Here is a 19,215-nt window from a genome sequence, read left to right on the forward strand (position 1 = left end):
GGGGGGGAGTTAAATTGGTCAGGCACTGCTTAGCTAACAAGTTGGCAGGGCATTGAGTTGGTCAGGCATTGTTCACTGTCACAGATATCACTAATTTAATTAAACTGTACTGATACTAAAGGTACCTTCACACATAACGATTTTGTTAACGATATCATTGCAATGTCACACTTTTTGTGACGTAGCAACGATCCCGCTAACGATCTCGTTATGTGTGACAGCGACCAACGATCAGGCCCCTGCTGGGAGATCGTTGGTCGCTGGAGAATGATCAGGACCTTTTTTTGGTCGCTGATCACCTGCTGTCATCGCTGGATCGGCGTGTGTGACGCCGATCCAGCGATGTGTTCACTGGTAACCAGGGTAAATATCGGGTTACTAAGCGTAGGGCCGCGCTTAGTAACCCGATATTTACCCTGGTTACCATTGTAAAAGTAAAAAAAAAAACAGTACATACTCACATTCCAATGTCTGTCATGTCCCCCAGCGTCAGCTTCCCGCACTGATTGTGTCAGCGCCGGCCGTAAAGCAGAGCCTTCTAGCTCTGACCAGCGATGTCACAGCAGGATCCTGACCGCTGCTGCGTGCCAAACACAACGATATCGCTATCCAGGACGCTGCAACGTCACAGATCGCTATCGTTATCGTTCTAAAGTTGCTCAGTGTGAAGGTACCTTAAGAGTTACTTATCAATCATGGACATTTTATTGACAATACACCACATTATTCAATTATATGGCTAAAACCGAATAAAACAAAAGATGTAAATTAGGATTAGTTCCGAATGGGATCATAAGGACTTACATACAGAACGTCATAAATGCCTAAATATACAAGCATAAAATGTATTTTGTAAAAATAAAAAATATGGTAGACAGAAACAAGCCTCTACATTAATTGCTGGCGTTGGGTGCTCTATACAGCAAGAATTCGATATCTCAGTAATGGATATGACAGACACTGAGCTAGTTACATCCAGACCACATCATAAATTAGCATTTTCATCAGTCGCTAAGTTAAAACTTATGTTTTACTCCCCCATTAAGAAGAAGCCAAATTAAACAGTCGTCTGCATATTACGGCATTCATTGATGAAATCACTTTGGCCTAATTATTAACCCCTTACTATCCTTAATTAGAAATCATTTCCGTAGTGTTAAGCACAATGCAATCTTCTTTTCTATAAGGAACATTAATTGTAATTATTCATTGGGGAATCCTTTACATTTGCACATTTTTGTCCTTACTTGCTCAGTCGCTGGATTAGATGCTACTTTTTAATACAGTTAGATAAAAGGGGAGAAGAGGGGTGCAGGAATTATTTGCCCTTCTGTCAGAGTGATTTTTAACCCCTACACCCCCCAATCTGTTTTCACCTTCCTGACCAGGCCAAACTTTACAATTCTCAGCAGTGTCACCTTATGAGGTTATAACTCTGGAACTCTTCAACGAAGACTGATTCTGAGACCATTTTTTACTAACACTATGCAAATTAGTGAAAATTTAGGTAGAATTTTTTGGCGTTTATTTGTGAAAATATCAGAATTTTGGAGAAAAAAATAATAGTTTTCAAACTTTACATTTTTATATCCATAAACCAGTGATTCATGCCTTACATAATAATTTATAAATAACATTTCCCATATGTCTACTTTAGATCAGCATCATTTTTTAAACATTTTTTTTTTGTTAGGAGGTTAGAATGGTTAAAAGTTCATCAGCAATTTCTCATTTTTCTAACAAAATTTATAAAACCATTTTTTTAGGGACCACCTCACATTTTAAGTGACTTTGAGGGCCTATTTGACTGAAAATAACCGAAAGTTGACACCATTTAAAAATGTCACTCCTCAAAGTGCTCAAAACTGCATTCAAGACGTTTATTAATCATTTAGGTGCATCTAGGGGTGCAGTGAGCATTTTGAACCCTCAGATGATTTTTAACCTCTTAACATATTGCAGTCATCATATCACTAGGGGGAGCTAAATATATATATTCATACCGCTCCTGGTGGAGGAATATAAGTACATGTAAGTATAACTAATGGCATATAACTTCTTGCCTTACACAGGGAGACTTGACTGCTGAGTTACAAGTCTTTCTTATTTCCGTTGGGTTGTTGACACATGACTTATTGCACTTCACAACCAATCTCAATCCATGCAGACTGCAATAGGGTAATATAGGATTTTCTTGCTAGAACTTCTACTTGTAAATAAGAGTTCCTTCTATTGTCTAAGGATCTTTCATGATGAATTTACAAAATTACTTGACTGTCTGATATTTTGTAAACCTCATTTACATGGTGGCAAGCAGAGAAAAAAGCAGTCGGGGTGAGATGGGTCCCCAAAGCTGTGGCACTCTCCAAGTCCAGGGCTATAATTATTGCACTATATGGCTTTTCATTTCTGGCCTGCTTACCCCATGCGGGGAACAAAATGATTTAATAAAACTTATTTTTCTCCTAATTATGTTGCATAAACTGATAAAAGAAACCAGTGAAGGACAAGCCCATAAAGCAATGCCTATTAGCTAACATTGTTTGGGGGGGGGGGCGTCTAACATTTTTATGCATGATTAACAATTTCCAAATTCTAATCATTCTGCAGGAAAAGGAATGTTTACATTGGACTCTAAAAGTCATTATATACCATTCACAGAGCATAAAAAAGCCACCAGTACCCAAAATAAGTATGATTTGCAGTGATGCTTTCAAGGTTAAAAAGATGAATTTATGACGTTCACAGTCAGATACGAAAAGGCGAGACTGCACTACAGTGTCTCCAGGCCGTGAGGTGGGGTAAGACTTTCCAATCCATGGGGCTTAGCATGTCTGGTGCATACTTGCTCAATTATTCCACTTATACAACAAGCTATAGAGCTGTATAGAATAAAGCAGGAGACTCTAAGGTGGCTATTTATATGTAAGACGCATCTAATATATTAAGAAACTCACTAATGTTGTAATCCTAAAAAAATGCTAGGATATAAATGTTAAAATCTACATACCTTTGATTTAAATTACCCTTCCAGTCAAATGATGTCTGGACAACAAGACTGTAACTTGCTTGCAGTGCCGCAAGTGGAGAAATGAAAAATATGATGGTGCTTAATGAAGTCAATAGGTTGTCTTTGCACATGCGCTGGACATACCGGGTGCTCCAAGAGGAGTAAGTTGACTCCAACTAATTGTTAATTTAGTGGTCTTTCTCGCATTCCCTAATAGCTTGATTTGTCATGTATAGCCTTTCTATTGCTATCTCTAACAGTGAGAGGAAAGAGGAGGAGATGATGAGCAGAAGTGCTGTCAAATCTATATTAGAAGCAGCAGCACAGCCAGCCAAATAGAGGAGTTAAACAGACTCTACAGCAAAATGGAAGTGAGTTTATGAGGACAATTGAGAAAGATGTTTCATTTAGAAAGGAAAATAATAAAATAAGATTAAAAAGAGGAAGACAGGAAAGGTGTTTAAACATATCTTACTGTACTGTATCAGCAGCACCATTAATTAATAAAGTTTTATTCTGGAGAACAATATCCTTGTGAGAGCTCTGAAGTCGCCTGCTACAGATGTCACTCAGGAGCAGAGCGGAAAAGCTGCAGAGCTCTTACTACACAGAGGGAAGAGCACTTCAGCCTCCAGGACTGATGCCTAGAACTCAAACGTTATTTTTTTTTTATTATTATTATTATTTATTTTTATAGCACCATTAATTCCATGGTGCTGTACATGAGAAAGGAGTTACATACAGGGTATGTCATTTAATTATGAATGCTGCTGCTAAAACAGTAGAGTTTTGACAATGTATGTCTAAACATCAATGTACGTTAACATCCGTGTAAGACTTCATTTTATGTAAAAATAATGTAATTCTAGTGAATAAATATATTGGGCACCGAAAGCTTCATGTAGTACTTCCACTAACTTACCTGTAGGGGTGCTACTGCGGAATGAAGAAGATGGAGTGATGGGTGGAGTGACTGGTGGGGTGAGGCTGCCACTGCCGTGGCGGGGCGGTGTTGACACATTTCCACGGGATACAGAGCTGGACAATGTCAGTGAGAGCTTGGGCTGAATTTTCTTCTTTAAGGTTTCTTGTTCACGTCGAGCTGCATCGGTCATGAATCTATAATAAAATAATAAGAACATAAATCCTCCAGAGAACGAGTAGAAAATATAGTACTGGACATATAGTAGGCACAGTGGGTAGTCTAAATATATAAGAAAAAGGGCTTTCGGAAGAACGTAATACCATTATAGGTATGATATATATTTTGGGGGGTATTACCATACACTGATATATTGTCTATGCATTTCCGTAGTTGTAACTCTCCAAAGTTTTCAGGCTTTTAGGCCAGTGTCTGACCATCTCACCCGCACTTGTTCTCTCCCTTTTATCCTGCTCATCACTTAATATACTATAATAAAAGATTTTTAAATCTATTGTATTTTTTGCATTGATTTCTGTGTTTTTGCTCTCTATTGTGATATGGTGGATAGTTGTACTTGGCCTTGTCTAATTCCACTTCCTCTTCCTCAGATTGATCACTTTAAGGGCTTGAGCAGAGGACCGTATTTTCAGTTTGAGTGCGATCCGTCGAAAGATCGGATCACACTCGGACCCATTCTATGGGCTCACGTACATGTCAGATTTTTCTTCTTGGACAGGATGAGATTTTTTCCTCAGGTCGGATCAGAATTTGATCAGAGTGTGATTATCATAATTGGCCCATGTCTCTCGGATGAGAGGCGATACGGTGGTGTGACACCAGCGTGACACTGGCCAATTATTATTGATCAGAATGTATGGTGGTGACACACTTTATTGACTTTATTTAGGTGAATAGTAATACCCAGATTCTAACTTGTTCATTGGAAACAACAGAAGAACAGCACGAGTAATAGATTTACTGAACGGATCAATTCAGTGAGCTGACATACTTTCTAATGAAGCCAACACTGGTCCATATGTCTTTTTTTATGGCATATGAATTAACCCCTTCATGACCAGACACTTCTTCTTCTTTTTTTTCCGTGCTTACATTTTTTTCCTACTCTTTTCCTCAGAGCCATAACTTTTTTATTTTTCAGCCGACACAGCCACATGAGGGCTTCTTTTTTTGTTGGACGAATAGTATATTTAAAAGGAAAACCATTCATTTTACCATACAATGTACTGAAAACGGAGAAAAAAAAAACAGGTGCAGTCAAGTGGCAAAAAAAAAGTGAGACATTATTTTGGGGTTTTGTTTTTACAACTTTCATTCTGTGGTCAAAATGATCTGGTAACATAATTTCTCAGGTCATTACCGTTACAGAGATATCAAAGATGTACAGTTCCCTTCTTATTTAAGTGATGAAAAAAAATTCTTACATTTGTAAAAAATGAAATAAAATGTGGTTTGTGCTGCCATTTTGTGAGATCAGTAACTTTATATATTTCCATCAATGGAACTGTGTTGCAGCGTCTTTTTTGTGTAGCTTGCTGGTGTTTTTTTGGTACAATTTTGAGATGCATACTATGGTTTGATCGCTTCTTATTGCGGCAACCGAAAAACTGCAATTCTGGTGTTTTCTCCAAGGTATCGTCTGTTCAGTTCCTGAACCTGCACCATACTCCGGCAACTGGCATCACATGTCGGCAAGGGTTTAGAGATGACGAGACATCAACTATTTTACCTGCTGTATATGCCATTTATTTTATTTAATATGCTTTGCTTATATAGCGCTATCTTATTCTGCAGCGCTTTACATCCATTATCATCACTGTCCCCGATGGGGCTCACACTCTAAATTCCCTATCAGTATGTCTATGGAGTGTGGGAGGAAACCGGAGAACAAGGAGGAAACTCACACAAACATGGAGAGAACATACAAACGCCTTGCAGATGCCATGGTTCTCCTCAATCTGCTGTTGTTATTCGTTTGTTCCTACACCTTTCTGTTCCTGTGATATGGACCTTTCTTCCCTATTTTTAAATCTAGTATTATTAGCGAAGTGGGTGTGATCTTCAATTGATCTCAACAAGAGTCTTCATAAAGACCATGCCCTGTTGGATAAACGAAGAAAACTAGATTTCTAAACAGAGAGAATGGATCACATCTCAGGAATGGAAAATCACACGAACAGATAATAAACAAGTGAAAGATTCAGGAGAACAGAGGCATTTAGACAAGGTAAAGAAAATGCATATTTATAGCATGGTTATATTGATAGGTTGTTTTTAACTGAATACTATAAAATATGGTACAGACCTGATCCAATGACCACAATGCTAACCTGAATATCTGATCGGGACTTTTTGGCCTATAAACCTTTCGATGCTTAAATATTAGTCCATAATGTCAACATAAATCTGGGCACATCCATAGGAAAATCTGCTCTTTGGTGCTGGAGTCTTCTCTAGGACATAGTAAGCTAAGGACATCACAGAAGACATCACCGCACATCTATAAGACTGTGATAGTTGTGAAGAAACCAGATTGTATCTTAATTTCCCAGACAACCATGTTTTTGCAAAACCAAAAGAACTGGCGTTTTATCTGTATATTGGCTTGTGAATTTAAGTATTTATGTCTGGTGGGTCAAGAAGACAGACTTGCCCACTGATATACTATCTAACATACTGTGTAATCATAAAGTCACACTAAACGACTTACCAACGATCACGACCAGCGATACAACCTGGCCGTGATCGTTGGTAAGTCGTTGTGTGGTCGCTGGGGAGCTGTCACACAGACAGCTCTCTCCAGCGACCAACGATCAGGGGAACGACTTCGGCATTATTGAAACGGTCTTCAACGATGCCAAAGTCCCCCTGCAGCACCCGGGTAAACATCGGGTTACTAAGTGCAGGGCCGTGCTTAGTAACCCGATATTTACCCTGGTTACCCTTGTAAAAGTAAAAAAAAAAAAAAAGTACATACTCACATTCCGATGTCTGTCACGTACCCCGCCGGCGTCCACAGGGTCAAAACTGCTTTCGGCAAGAGCGCTGCTAATGCACGCGCTGCTGCCGAGAGTTTCCCTGCACTGTGTCAGTGCTGATGAATATATAGATTAGAGCACCATATAATCTAATGCGGAGCAACTCCCAATAGTCTATACACAATAAAGCAAATGGAGTCAAAGAGGCTCATTCATGAATACAAAAGTATAACATTTATTAAGTACATCGTCATAAAACAATCTAAGCATAATAATACAAAAGTTAGTTATACAAAAAGAGGATTTCTCACTATTTGTACAAGGATCCAGGTAAAGATGTTCCTACACCCACACAAACATAAAGTGTATTGGCCAGAGGTTCAAGTTCTCAATGCTATGATATTACAATTGCATGTAGCCACTATACAGGGGCTGCCGTTACAAGGTGGTACAATATTAAAAAGACTGAACCTCACCCATGTTTGCCGTAGTGTGGATGCGGAACCGCCAGCCCCTACGCGCGTTTCGCGTAGGCTTCTTCAGGGGGCCGTGTCAAGTGTGTCACTACGAGGTCTTAAATAGTGCTACCGCACCTGATGTGGATAACCGGACCTGAACGGCGCATGTACGCGCGACGCAGGCGCCGGAAATTGCATCATCCCCGGCCTCCCGAGCGACGCGCGACGCCAGGGAGCCATCTCCATGGCAACCATGGTCGGCGCGCATCACCCAATGGGCGCCAAGAACGATGCTCCGAAGCACCGACGTCACGGTCATGCGCACTGGCCCGTAGTAGAAAAAATGATGAGAGCGGGAGCTATAAACATATGTAAAGTGCGAAGTGCTGTGCAAATGGGACGCTGAAACAACCCTTAGTGCGTACTGAATTTCCAAGTGCCTAACACCAGAGTCATGGAAAATACATGAGTCCGTACTGAATAGGACGCAAGGTGTCCCTAAATATGTACCAATCCAGGCACATCACAGTGTAATCATAAAAGTGCATAGAGGCGTGCCAAATGCAACGTTAAGACGTCACTAATTATGTGCACATAAGGTTACATTTGAAAATGCATACTACTGTGCTAGATAGGACGCACAAGCGTTCCAAAAATATACTAAGTAAAGTTACATAAAAACTAATATCAAAAAAACAAAATAATATTGATTCACATAACTTTTATATGCATATATAGTTATATATAGAAAATCAACAATAAACATATTATAAATACATATAGAAATTTCAGTGCAGTTCTTTCTTGAAATATAGAAGTGAAGAAGTGAATCGAATTCCCGCATCACTCATCATCCACTCGGTAAGATGGCTATTGTAAATAGATTTAGTCCCTTTATGGTACAACTAGAAATAAACATAAAAATAAAAATAAAATGAGACATCACATAAAACATAAAAGACACACGGATATAAAATACCAAATCCAGAGGTAATCTGTACAATCTAAAGGAACGGGGCGAAACTAATTTGTTCGTTCAATCCGTGAGGTACCAATGTATTAAGGATCGTAATCCATCTACATTCGCGCTGGAAAAGAAGACGTTTTAAATTACCACCCCTGATCCCGGCGTGGACCCTATCAATCCCACATACTCTCAAATCATTGGGATTGCAATTGTGTTTCTCCCTGAAATGTCTTGGGATGGTTTTGAGGTTCCCTGTTTCCTTTTCCAATCTTGCGGCTGTGATTTCCCTCACGTGTTCGCGTGTCCTCACACGTAACTCCCGTGAGGTGAGGCCTATATATATGAGGTTACAGGTGCATTTCGCATAGTATATAACAAATATGCTCTTGCACGTTATAAATTCTCTGATTTTATATTCCTGTACCCCATCTGAAGAATAAAAGGAAGAGGCTCTCTGATGGTTTTTGCATGCCAGGCACTCAGTACAGGGGAAAAATCTCACTCTTGGTTTCCCAATGCCAGGGATTGTGGGTGGTTTTGCCACATAGTGACTCTTAACGAGAATGTCACGTAGGTTCCGGCTTCGTTTAGCCGTCATCAGTGGGTATTCAGAGAGGTGTTGTTTCAATATTGGATCGGTTGTAAGAACCGACCAATATTTTGATAGGATGGAACGTAATTCGTCCCAATTCGAATTAAAAGTTGTAATGAATCTTGTTGACACTTGTTGTGTCTTATCCATTCCCTTTTTGTTGGCACAACTCTGTCCCTGTTGGTTCTGGGATAGCAGCGAGGTCCTGGGTGTTCTTTTTGCTCTTTTATATCCCTTTTTAATACACCTCCTGCTATACCCACGTTCTCTAAATCTCTCCCCAAGGTCCACAGCTTGACGCTCAAAATCCTCATCAGAGGTACAAATTCTTCTCATCCTGAGAAATTGTCCCACAGGTACAGCCCTGATGGTTGACTCCGTATGTGCCGATGAGGCATGTAGAAGTGCATTCACTGAGGTATCCTTTCTGTGCACATCGGTGCCCAGTGAACCATCAGGCTGCACCTGTATCTTGATGTCCAGAAATGAAACCTCATGAGCATGGTAAGTATGGGTGAGTTTGATGTTGTAATTGTTGCGGTTCAAACTGGAAACAAAATGATCTAAATCCCTGACCGACCCCTGCCAAATGAAAAAAATGTCATCAATGAAGCGGTACCAGCTAAGGATTTGGGGGACGGCATGTGCGTCATCAGGAAAAATCTCCCTCTCCCAAAATCCCAAAAATAAATTAGCATATGAAGGCGCACATGCCGCCCCCATTGCGGTACCACGCTTCTGCAGAAAGAAACGGTCCTTAAACGTAAAAAAATTGTGTTCCAAGATGAACCGCAACAAGTCCAACACCAGCTCACGGACGTCTGGATCAAGATTGCTAACCTCAAGGAAAAAGCTCGCTGCCCGCATGCCATCCTCGTGATCAATGCATGTATATAGCGTTTCAACGTCTGCTGTCACGAGGAGCATGTCAGGCTCGAGGTGCAATCCATCCAGACGTCTAAGGACGTCCATAGTGTCCCTGACATAGGAGGGCAACGTCTCGACCTGTGATTTCAAATAGTGGTCAATATATTTACAAATTGGTTCGTTTAGCCCTCCCATGCCAGAGACAATAGGACGCCCAGGAGGATTTTGAGCATCCTTGTGGACCTTGGGGAGGAGGTAGAGTGTCGGTGTTCTAGGGCAGTCCACAGTCAGGCCATCACGTAGTTTTTTCGTGATGACCCCCCTTTCAAATGCTATCTCCAATATGTGACACAACTCTGTTTGGAATTGTTTTGTCGGATTTTCTGTAAGTATGGTATAGGTATTTTTGTCCCTGTTGTTTAAATCCTCCTGGGCGTCCTATTGTCTCTGGCATGGGAGGGCTAAACGAACCAATTTGTAAATATATTGACCACTATTTGAAATCAAAGGTCGAGACGTTGCCCTCCTATGTCAGGGACACTATGGACGTCCTTAGACGTCTGGATGGATTGCACCTCGAGCCTGACATGCTCCTCGTGACAGCAGACGTTGAAACGCTATATACATGCATTGATCACGAGGATGGCATGCGGGCAGCGAGCTTTTTCCTTGAGGTTAGCAATCTTGATCCAGACGTCCGTGAGCTGGTGTTGGACTTGTTGCGGTTCATCTTGGAACACAATTTTTTTACGTTTAAGGACCGTTTCTTTCTGCAGAAGCGTGGTACCGCAATGGGGGCGGCATGTGCGCCTTCATATGCTAATTTATTTTTGGGATTTTGGGAGAGGGAGATCTTTCCTGATGACGCACATGCCGTCCCCCAAATCCTTAGCTGGTACCGCTTCATTGACGACATTTTTTTCATTTGGCAGGGGTCGGTCAGGGATTTAGATCATTTTGTTTCCAGTTTGAACCGCAACAATTACAACATCAAACTCACCCATACTTACCATGCTCATGAGGTTTCATTTCTGGACATCAAGATACAGGTGCAGCCTGATGGTTCACTGGGCACCGATGTGCACAGAAAGGATACCTCAGTGAATGCACTTCTACATGCCTCATCGGCACATACGGAGTCAACCATCAGGGCTGTACCTGTGGGACAATTTCTCAGGATGAGAAGAATTTGTACCTCTGATGAGGATTTTGAGCGTCAAGCTGTGGACCTTGGGGAGAGATTTAGAGAACGTGGGTATAGCAGGAGGTGTATTAAAAAGGGATATAAAAGAGCAAAAAGAACACCCAGGACCTCGCTGCTATCCCAGAACCAACAGGGACAGAGTTGTGCCAACAAAAAGGGAATGGATAAGACACAACAAGTGTCAACAAGATTCATTACAACTTTTAATTCGAATTGGGACGAATTACGTTCCATCCTATCAAAATATTGGTCGGTTCTTACAACCGATCCAATATTGAAACAACACCTCTCTGAATACCCACTGATGACGGCTAAACGAAGCCGGAACCTACGTGACATTCTCGTTAAGAGTCACTATGTGGCAAAACCACCCACAATCCCTGGCATTGGGAAACCAAGAGTGGGATTTTTCCCCTGTACTGAGTGCCTGGCATGCAAAAACCATCAGAGAGCCTCTTCCTTTTATTCTTCAGATGGGGTACAGGAATATAAAATCAGAGAATTTATAACGTGCAAGAGCACATTTGTTATATACTATGCGAAATGCACCTGTAACCTCATATATATAGGCCTCACCTCACGGGAGTTACGTGTGAGGACACGCGAACACGTGAGGGAAATCACAGCCGCAAGATTGGAAAAGGAAACGGGGAACCTCAAAACCATCCCAAGACATTTCAGGGAGAAACACAACTGCAATCCCAATGATTTGAGAGTATGTGGGATTGATAGGGTCCACGCCGGGATCAGGGGTGGTAATTTAAAACGTCTTCTTTTCCAGCGCGAATGTAGATGGATTACGATCCTTAATACATTGGTACCTCACGGATTGAACGAACAAATTAGTTTCGCCCCGTTCCTTTAGATTGTACAGATTACCTCTGGATTTGGTATTTTATATCCGTGTGTCTTTTATGTTTTATGTGATGTCTCATTTTATTTTTATTTTTATGTTTATTTCTAGTTGTACCATAAAGGGACTAAATCTATTTACAATAGCCATCTTACCGAGTGGATGATGAGTGATGCGGGAATTCGATTCACTTCTTCACTTCTATATTTCAAGAAAGAACTGCACTGAAATTTCTATATGTATTTATAATATGTTTATTGTTGATTTTCTATATATAACTATATATGCATATAAAAGTTATGTGAATCAATATTATTTTGTTTTTTTGATATTAGTTTTTATGTAACTTTACTTAGTATATTTTTGGAACGCTTGTGCGTACTATCTAGCACAGTAGTATGCATTTTCAAATGTAACCTTATGTGCACATAATTAGTGACGTCTTAACGTTGCATTTGGCACGCCTCTATGCACTTTTATGATTACACTGTGATGTGCCTGGATTGGTACATATTTAGGGACACCTTGCGTCCTATTCAGTACGGACTCATGTATTTTCCATGACTCTGGTGTTAGGCACTTGGAAATTCAGTACGCACTAAGGGTTGTTTCAGCGTCCCATTTGCACAGCACTTCGCACTTTACATATGTTTATAGCTCCCGCTCTCATCATTTTTTCTACTACGGGCCAGTGCGCATGACCGTGACGTCGGTGCTTCGGAGCATCGTTCTTGGCGCCCATTGGGTGATGCGCGCCGACCATGGTTGCCATGGAGATGGCTCCCTGGCGTCGCTCGGGAGGCCGGGGATGATGCAATTTCCGGCGCCTGCGTCGCGCGTACATGCGCCGTTCAGGTCCGGTTATCCACATCAGGTGCGGTAGCACTATTTAAGACCTCGTAGTGACACACTTGACACGGCCCCCTGAAGAAGCCTACGCGAAACGCGCGTAGGGCCTGGCGGTTCCGCATCCACACTACGGCAAACATGGGTGAGGTTCAGTCTTTTTAATATTGTACCACCTTGTAACGGCAGCCCCTGTATAGTGGCTACATGCAATTGTAATATCATAGCATTGAGAATTTGAACCTCTGGCCAATACACTTTATGTTTGTGTGGGTGTAGGAACATCTTTACCTGGATCCTTGTACAAATAGTGAGAAATCCTCTTTTTGTATAACTAACTTTTGTATTATTATGCTTAGATTGTTTTATGACGATGTACTTAATAAATGTTATACTTTTGTATTCATGAATGAGCCTCTTTGACTCCATTTGCTTTATTGTGTATATACTGTGTCAGTGCTGGCAGTAACAGCGGTGACATCACCGCTGTGCTCTGCTTTACGGCCGGCGCTCCTGCCGAAAGCAGTTTTAACCCTGTGGACGCCGGGGGACATGACAGACATCAGAATGTGAGTATGTACTGTTCTTTTTTTTTTTTACTTTTACAATGGTAACCAGGGTAAATATCGGGTTACAAAGCGCGGCCCTGCGCTTAGTAACGCGATATTTACCCTGGTTACAAGTGAACACATCGCTGGATCGGCGTCACATACGCCGATCCAGCGATGACAGCGGGTGATCAGCGACCAAAAAATGGTCCTGATCATTCCCCAACGATGGTCGCTGTCACACATAACGAGATCGTTAGCGGGATCGTTGCTACGTCACCAAAAGTGTGACGTTGCAACGATATCGTTATGTGTGACTCTAGCTTAAGTCTGTAATAGTGACTGTACATAGGGTGTGTTAAGATTTGTTTATTGATGTGTGCTTATATGCTAATAGTGCTACTTAATCCCATCACCATTGTTTACCGTATCTTGATGTTGGACCCTGGGTAATTCTAAAAATAGCTTACATGCCTTGGGTATAAAAAGACTCAGAGATCACATCCTGGTAGATGGAAGTAACACAGAGCTACCAGCCAGACATTCTGCAAACCACCCAACAGACAAGAGAAAGGACTGCAGCCAATCCATCATGGCACCATCACGAGGGACACTGATCTATGATTCTATAGGAAACAACCTAGGGATTTTCAGCTCCGGTTGGAAGGACACAGATCTGACCCAGTGACCATCTCTGAACCATGGATATGTTTGGAGAAAGCCAGGTTTGGGACCCGCTGGTCGCCTGGTTCCATGGAGATGGTCAGATAAGCCAGGTGGTGACTCTCCTGTCAACTGGCTTTGGACCTTGTATGGACTCTATGGAAAGTTCTTGGTCATCTCCCTATGCTTGTCGTTACCTCTTCTCTGTGCGTGCATCCACAGATGAAGTAGTGACCCTGGGAGCTCTGGCATCATGTCATACTGGAAATACGTGGAGACGCAGCGATCTTTTATATGCGCCCATGTAACCAAGCCTTTCCAGCCATGTTGAGATTGTTCTGTTTGCTATTGTGTGTTGTGGTTCAAAAAAGTATTGCCACACTGTTTTACCTTAACCCTGTGTTGTCTGTGTAGTGTATTGCCCACTGGGAGATAGAGCGGGCGTTCAATGGTATGAGCCGTGGTCCATGCAGTCTTGCAAAAGACAGCCGGGCCAGCGGACGAGAGCACCCACTGACCCCGTTTCTCCACAATATTGTTTTATGTTTGTTTCCGCAGTCAGTAGGAAATGTCAGATCTGATTGGGACTATGGGGGTTTTATTGGGTTTGGAAAGAAATTAATAAGGCTTTTGTTCTGCAGGACTGTGTATCACAATGGGTAAAGTACGGCTGGAAACACTGAAAACATTAAGGGAAAATAATGGAAAATATCTTTAATCCCATTAGATCAAGTGGAAATTTTTAATTACATTTGGATTTTATGACTGAATAAATAATATGTTGTATCTTTCCAAAAAAATGCATTATACAAAGAAACATATTTGTGAAGTATCTATTAAGACTGTGCCAAACCCAAAGTCTGAGACAGATTAAATAATACCACTATTAAAATCAGTGTTTGCCAATTCTGAACAGCGGCACGTAATTCATCATTTATCATAGTAAGACGTATAACGATCTGTCACTACCCTGTCACCACAACATGCAGATGACGCTGTACGTAGATAAGTCGCAGATCTGTTGCAGAAATGTCTCATTCCCAGTCATCAGAAAGGACTATCTTTTTACAGCATCCACACAGATTTTTGGAAGCTCCATTGAAAACTACCATCCAACACTACCAATGTATCTGTCAAGTTGATTTCATACTTATCAGATTTGTTACAAAATTTTGTATGACTGTATCATTCAGTACTGTCATGGAAAATGTTGTCATAAATCTGAAATCAACCTGACAGATACATTGGTAGTGTTGGATGTGACCGGCACAATTTCAAGGAAATCTGTCAGTAGGATCAACCCTCCTAAAGGTACCTTCACACTGAACGATATCGCTAGCGATCCGTGACGTTGCAGCGTCCTGGCTAGCGATATAGTTCAGTTTGACACACAGCAGCGATCAGGATCCTGCTGTGATATCGTTGGTCGGAGCAGAAAGTCCAGCACTTTGTTTCGTCGCTGGACTCCCCGCAGACATCGCTGAATCGGCGTGTGTGACGCCGATTCAGCCATGTCTTCACTGGTAACCAGGGTAAACATCGGGTTACTAAGCGCAGGGCCGGGGGACAGACAGCGGAAGGTAAGTATGGAGTGTTTTTTTTTTTTACTTTTACGCTGGTAACCAGGGTAAACATCGGGTTACTAAGCGCGGCCCTGCGCTTAGTAACCCGATGTTTACCCTGGTTACCGGCATCGTTGGTCGCTGGAGAGCTGTCTGTGTGACAGCTCTCCAGCGACCAAACAGCGATGCTGCAGCGATCCGGATCGTTGTCTGGATCGCTGCAGCGTCGCTTAGTGTGAAGGTACCTTTAGACGTCTATAGGGGGATGGAGGTCATGGGAAGCTGAATAAAATGATACCGTGATATATGCAATATGATGTCTTATTCCAGAGAAATCCATGTTTTTCTTATATGTAAATGAGCTGTTCAGGACTCAATTTCAGCCAATTTTGTGTTCTAAAGGTCAAACGGTGCTCCTTCCCTTCCGAGCCCTGCCGTGCACCCAAAGAGTAGTTTTTCTCCCACTTATGGGATGTCGGTGTACTCAGGAGAAATTGCACAACAAATTTTTCTCCTGTTACCCTTGTGAAAATAAAAAAATTAGGTCTAAACTAAATTTCTTTTGTGAAAAAAAGTTAAATATTCATTTTTTCCTTCCACACTGCAAAAATTCCCGTGAAGTACCTGAAGGGTTAATAAACATCTTGAATGTGGGTTTGAGCACCTTGAGGGGTGCAGTTTTTATTAGAATGGTGTCAATTTTGGGTATTTTTCTCTCATACCAACCTCTCAAAGTCATTTCAAATGTTATGTGGTCCCTAAAAGAAATGGTTTTGGAAATGTTGTTGGAAAAATGAGAAATCGCTAGTAAACTTTAATCTTTATAACTTCCTAACAAAAAAAATGAGGTTTCAAAAATTGTGCTGATGTAAAGTAGACATGTGGGAAATGTTATTTATTAACTATTTTATGTGACATAACTTTCTGGTTTCAGGCAATAAAAATGTAAAGTTTGAAAATTGCAAAATTTTTAAAATTTTCAAATTTTTAAACAGATAAACGCAAGTCACATCGAATAAATTTTACCCCAACTTGAAGTACAATATATCACGAAAAGACACACTCAGAACCAGTGGGATCTGTTGAAGCGTTCCAGAGTTATTACCACATAAAGTGACACCGGTCAGAACTGTAAAATTTGGCCTGGTCATGAAGGTGAAAACAGGCTTTGCGATGTTGGGTGGTGAGGTGGGGGGGTTGGGGGAAGGGGTAAAGGGTTTAAACATAATGCGTACTATAAGGCTAGGGTCACATTGCGTTAGGGCAGTCCGTTTATCGCATAGCGCTACGGACTGCGCTAACGCAATGTCCCAAAAGGGATCGCGTTAGCTGATCCCGCTAGCGCAGACCCCCGATCTGCGCTAGTGAGGAATGGACCGCGTTAGCTGCAAGCAGCGTTCGCAGTCCATCACTCAAATGACGGCACATCGCTAGCGCACGCCCAATGTGGGCGTGTGCTAGCGATGCATTCGCCATTACAATCAATGGCGGAGTTAACGGACTACGTTACACCGCGTTATGCCACGGTGTAACGTAGTCCGTTAAACGTACCGCCATAACACAGTGTGACCCTAGCCTTAGGCATGATTGTGACATTTAATACTTTCAAAGGAAATGGACACCTTTATTACTTAAAAAAAGAAAAACATTTTTTAGTAGGGTTTTATTTCCATTTTTGGATGGTTTACCTTCTCCAGCCACTATGTTTCATAGTATGTAGCAGACTGCAGGATAAGTTAACAGTAAATCTCTACTTGAGCGGGATTTGTAAGATTTATCTGTCGTACCTTGAATGCTCTTCTAATCCAGTTTCAGACATGCATACTATGGGTGTACCCATATCACAAAAATCCAAGTCCTAGCTCAACTGCAGGTCTAGGGACCCAAACACACAGCTTTATAAGGAACTGTTGATTGCAGCCATGAATCACATGAATTAAAACTAATTATTGTGGCTGTACAAGCTAATTTAATATTCTTTATAAAACAGTACTGCAAAAAGGATTTTTAGCCAAAAATGCACGCTGTACAAATACAATTAAACTTGGGTCTGCTGTGCTCCAGCACATCATCACTTCGCAGTGAGAAGAGCAGGCTGTTTATCAATGATATTGTGAGGACATGTTATTATTATTATTTATTATTATAGCGCCATTTATTCCATGGCGCTTTACATGTGAGGAGGGGTATACATAATAAAAACTCGCTCGCAATCTACAAGGGGTGGGTGAGGCTACAGTAGGCGAGGGCAGAGCTGGTCGTGCAGTGGTTTGGGAGATCGGTGGTTACTGCAGGTTGTAGGCTTGTCGGAAGAGGTGGGTCTTCAGGTTCTTTTTGAAGGTTTCGATGGTAGGCGAGAGTCTGGTATGTTGTGGTAGAGAATTCCAGAGTAGGGGTGATGCGCGAGAGAAATCTTGTATGCGATTGTGGGAAGAGGGGATAAGAGGGGAGTAGAGAAGGAGATCTTGTGAGGATCGAAGGTTGCATGCAGGAAAGTACCGGAGACGAGGTCACAGATGTTTGGAGGAGACAGGTTGTAGATGGCTTTGTATGTCATGGTTAGGGTTTTGAACAGGAGTCTTTGGGTAATGGGGAGCCAGTGAAGGGATTGACAGAGGGGAGAGGCCAGGGAATAGCGGGGGGGACAGGTGGACTAGTCGGGCGGCAGAGTTTAGAATAGATTGGAGGGGTGTGAGAGTGTTAGAGGGGAGGCCACAGAGCAGGAGGTTGCAGTAGTCACGGCGGGAGATGATGAGGGCACGGACTAGGGTTTTTGCAGATTCTTGGTTGAGGAATTTACGGATCAGGCAGGAAGTGGAAAGGGCTTGGATATGTGGTTTGAAGGAGAGATCAGTGTCAAGGATTACACCGAGGCAGCGAGCTTGTGGGATTGGGGAGAGTGGGCAGCCATTTACTCTAATAGATAGGTCTGTTGGGGGAGTCAAGTGAGATGGGGGAAAGATGATGAATGTTCTTCTTTCCCCAATATATTCCTGCCTGCCTATGATTGGTCAGCATTGGAAAGAGTAAACCATCCACGCCCACAGTGAAACCTCTCTGATAATATCCACTTGGTCCTTTTTAAAGGGAACAAGGGGATATGTTCAGTTGGTAATAGCTGCACTGCAATTGGTTCACAACTACCCACCTATAGGACACATTGTGAATTTTGAGATTGGCCCCATTATAAAAATCAGTTGCAGATTCCTCCATGGTCTGTACTAGAAGGTACAGCTGTAGATCCCACAGCCGAAATTCCAAAACAAATCCAAATATGTGTCGACAATACATACGGTATATAGGACCTCATGTACATAAAGCAGTGCTAACGAAAACTGCAAATGTTTCCAAGTAAACGATTAGATTTCAGCCACCATTTTTAGAACAGGTTTTAAAAGGGATCAAATCAGTCGCAAAGGTAATTTCTGGTTATGCTCCAGACAGGAATAATGGTTTTGAAGGTTTTTCAATAATCAGTGGATTAAAGGTTATGATTTCTAGTAGCATGGATTAAGGCAGACATTTAATCAGTCTACCCAGGACGAGGTTACAGGAGGACAGCAGGCAACGGCAGCTTCTGGCAGCCACATATAACTAAGCTCAAAATAAGCGTATGTGGATTGCAAAGCAGGTGCAGGCTGAGGGCTGGGGTTTCTTTTTTTTCTCAATTCCTCAAACTTATCCACGTGGGTGAGACTCAAATAAAGAAATCAATATGTTATGA

The 19,215-nt window shown here is 41.8% G+C and overlaps 1 protein-coding gene across 1 annotated transcript in view; it reads right to left on the reverse strand.

Annotated features, from left to right (window-relative positions):
• Positions 1-19,215, reverse strand: part of JAZF1 (JAZF zinc finger 1) — a 346,728-nt gene that overhangs the window by 62,195 nt on the left and 265,318 nt on the right. The window contains exon 3 of the mRNA XM_069729918.1: positions 3,933-4,129. Coding sequence (XP_069586019.1) covers positions 3,933-4,129 — 197 coding nt within the window. The remainder of the gene's footprint in view (positions 1-3,932; positions 4,130-19,215) is intronic.

This window comes from Ranitomeya imitator, chromosome 6, assembly GCF_032444005.1.
Source record: "Ranitomeya imitator isolate aRanImi1 chromosome 6, aRanImi1.pri, whole genome shotgun sequence".
Taxonomy (NCBI): domain Eukaryota; kingdom Metazoa; phylum Chordata; class Amphibia; order Anura; family Dendrobatidae; genus Ranitomeya; species Ranitomeya imitator.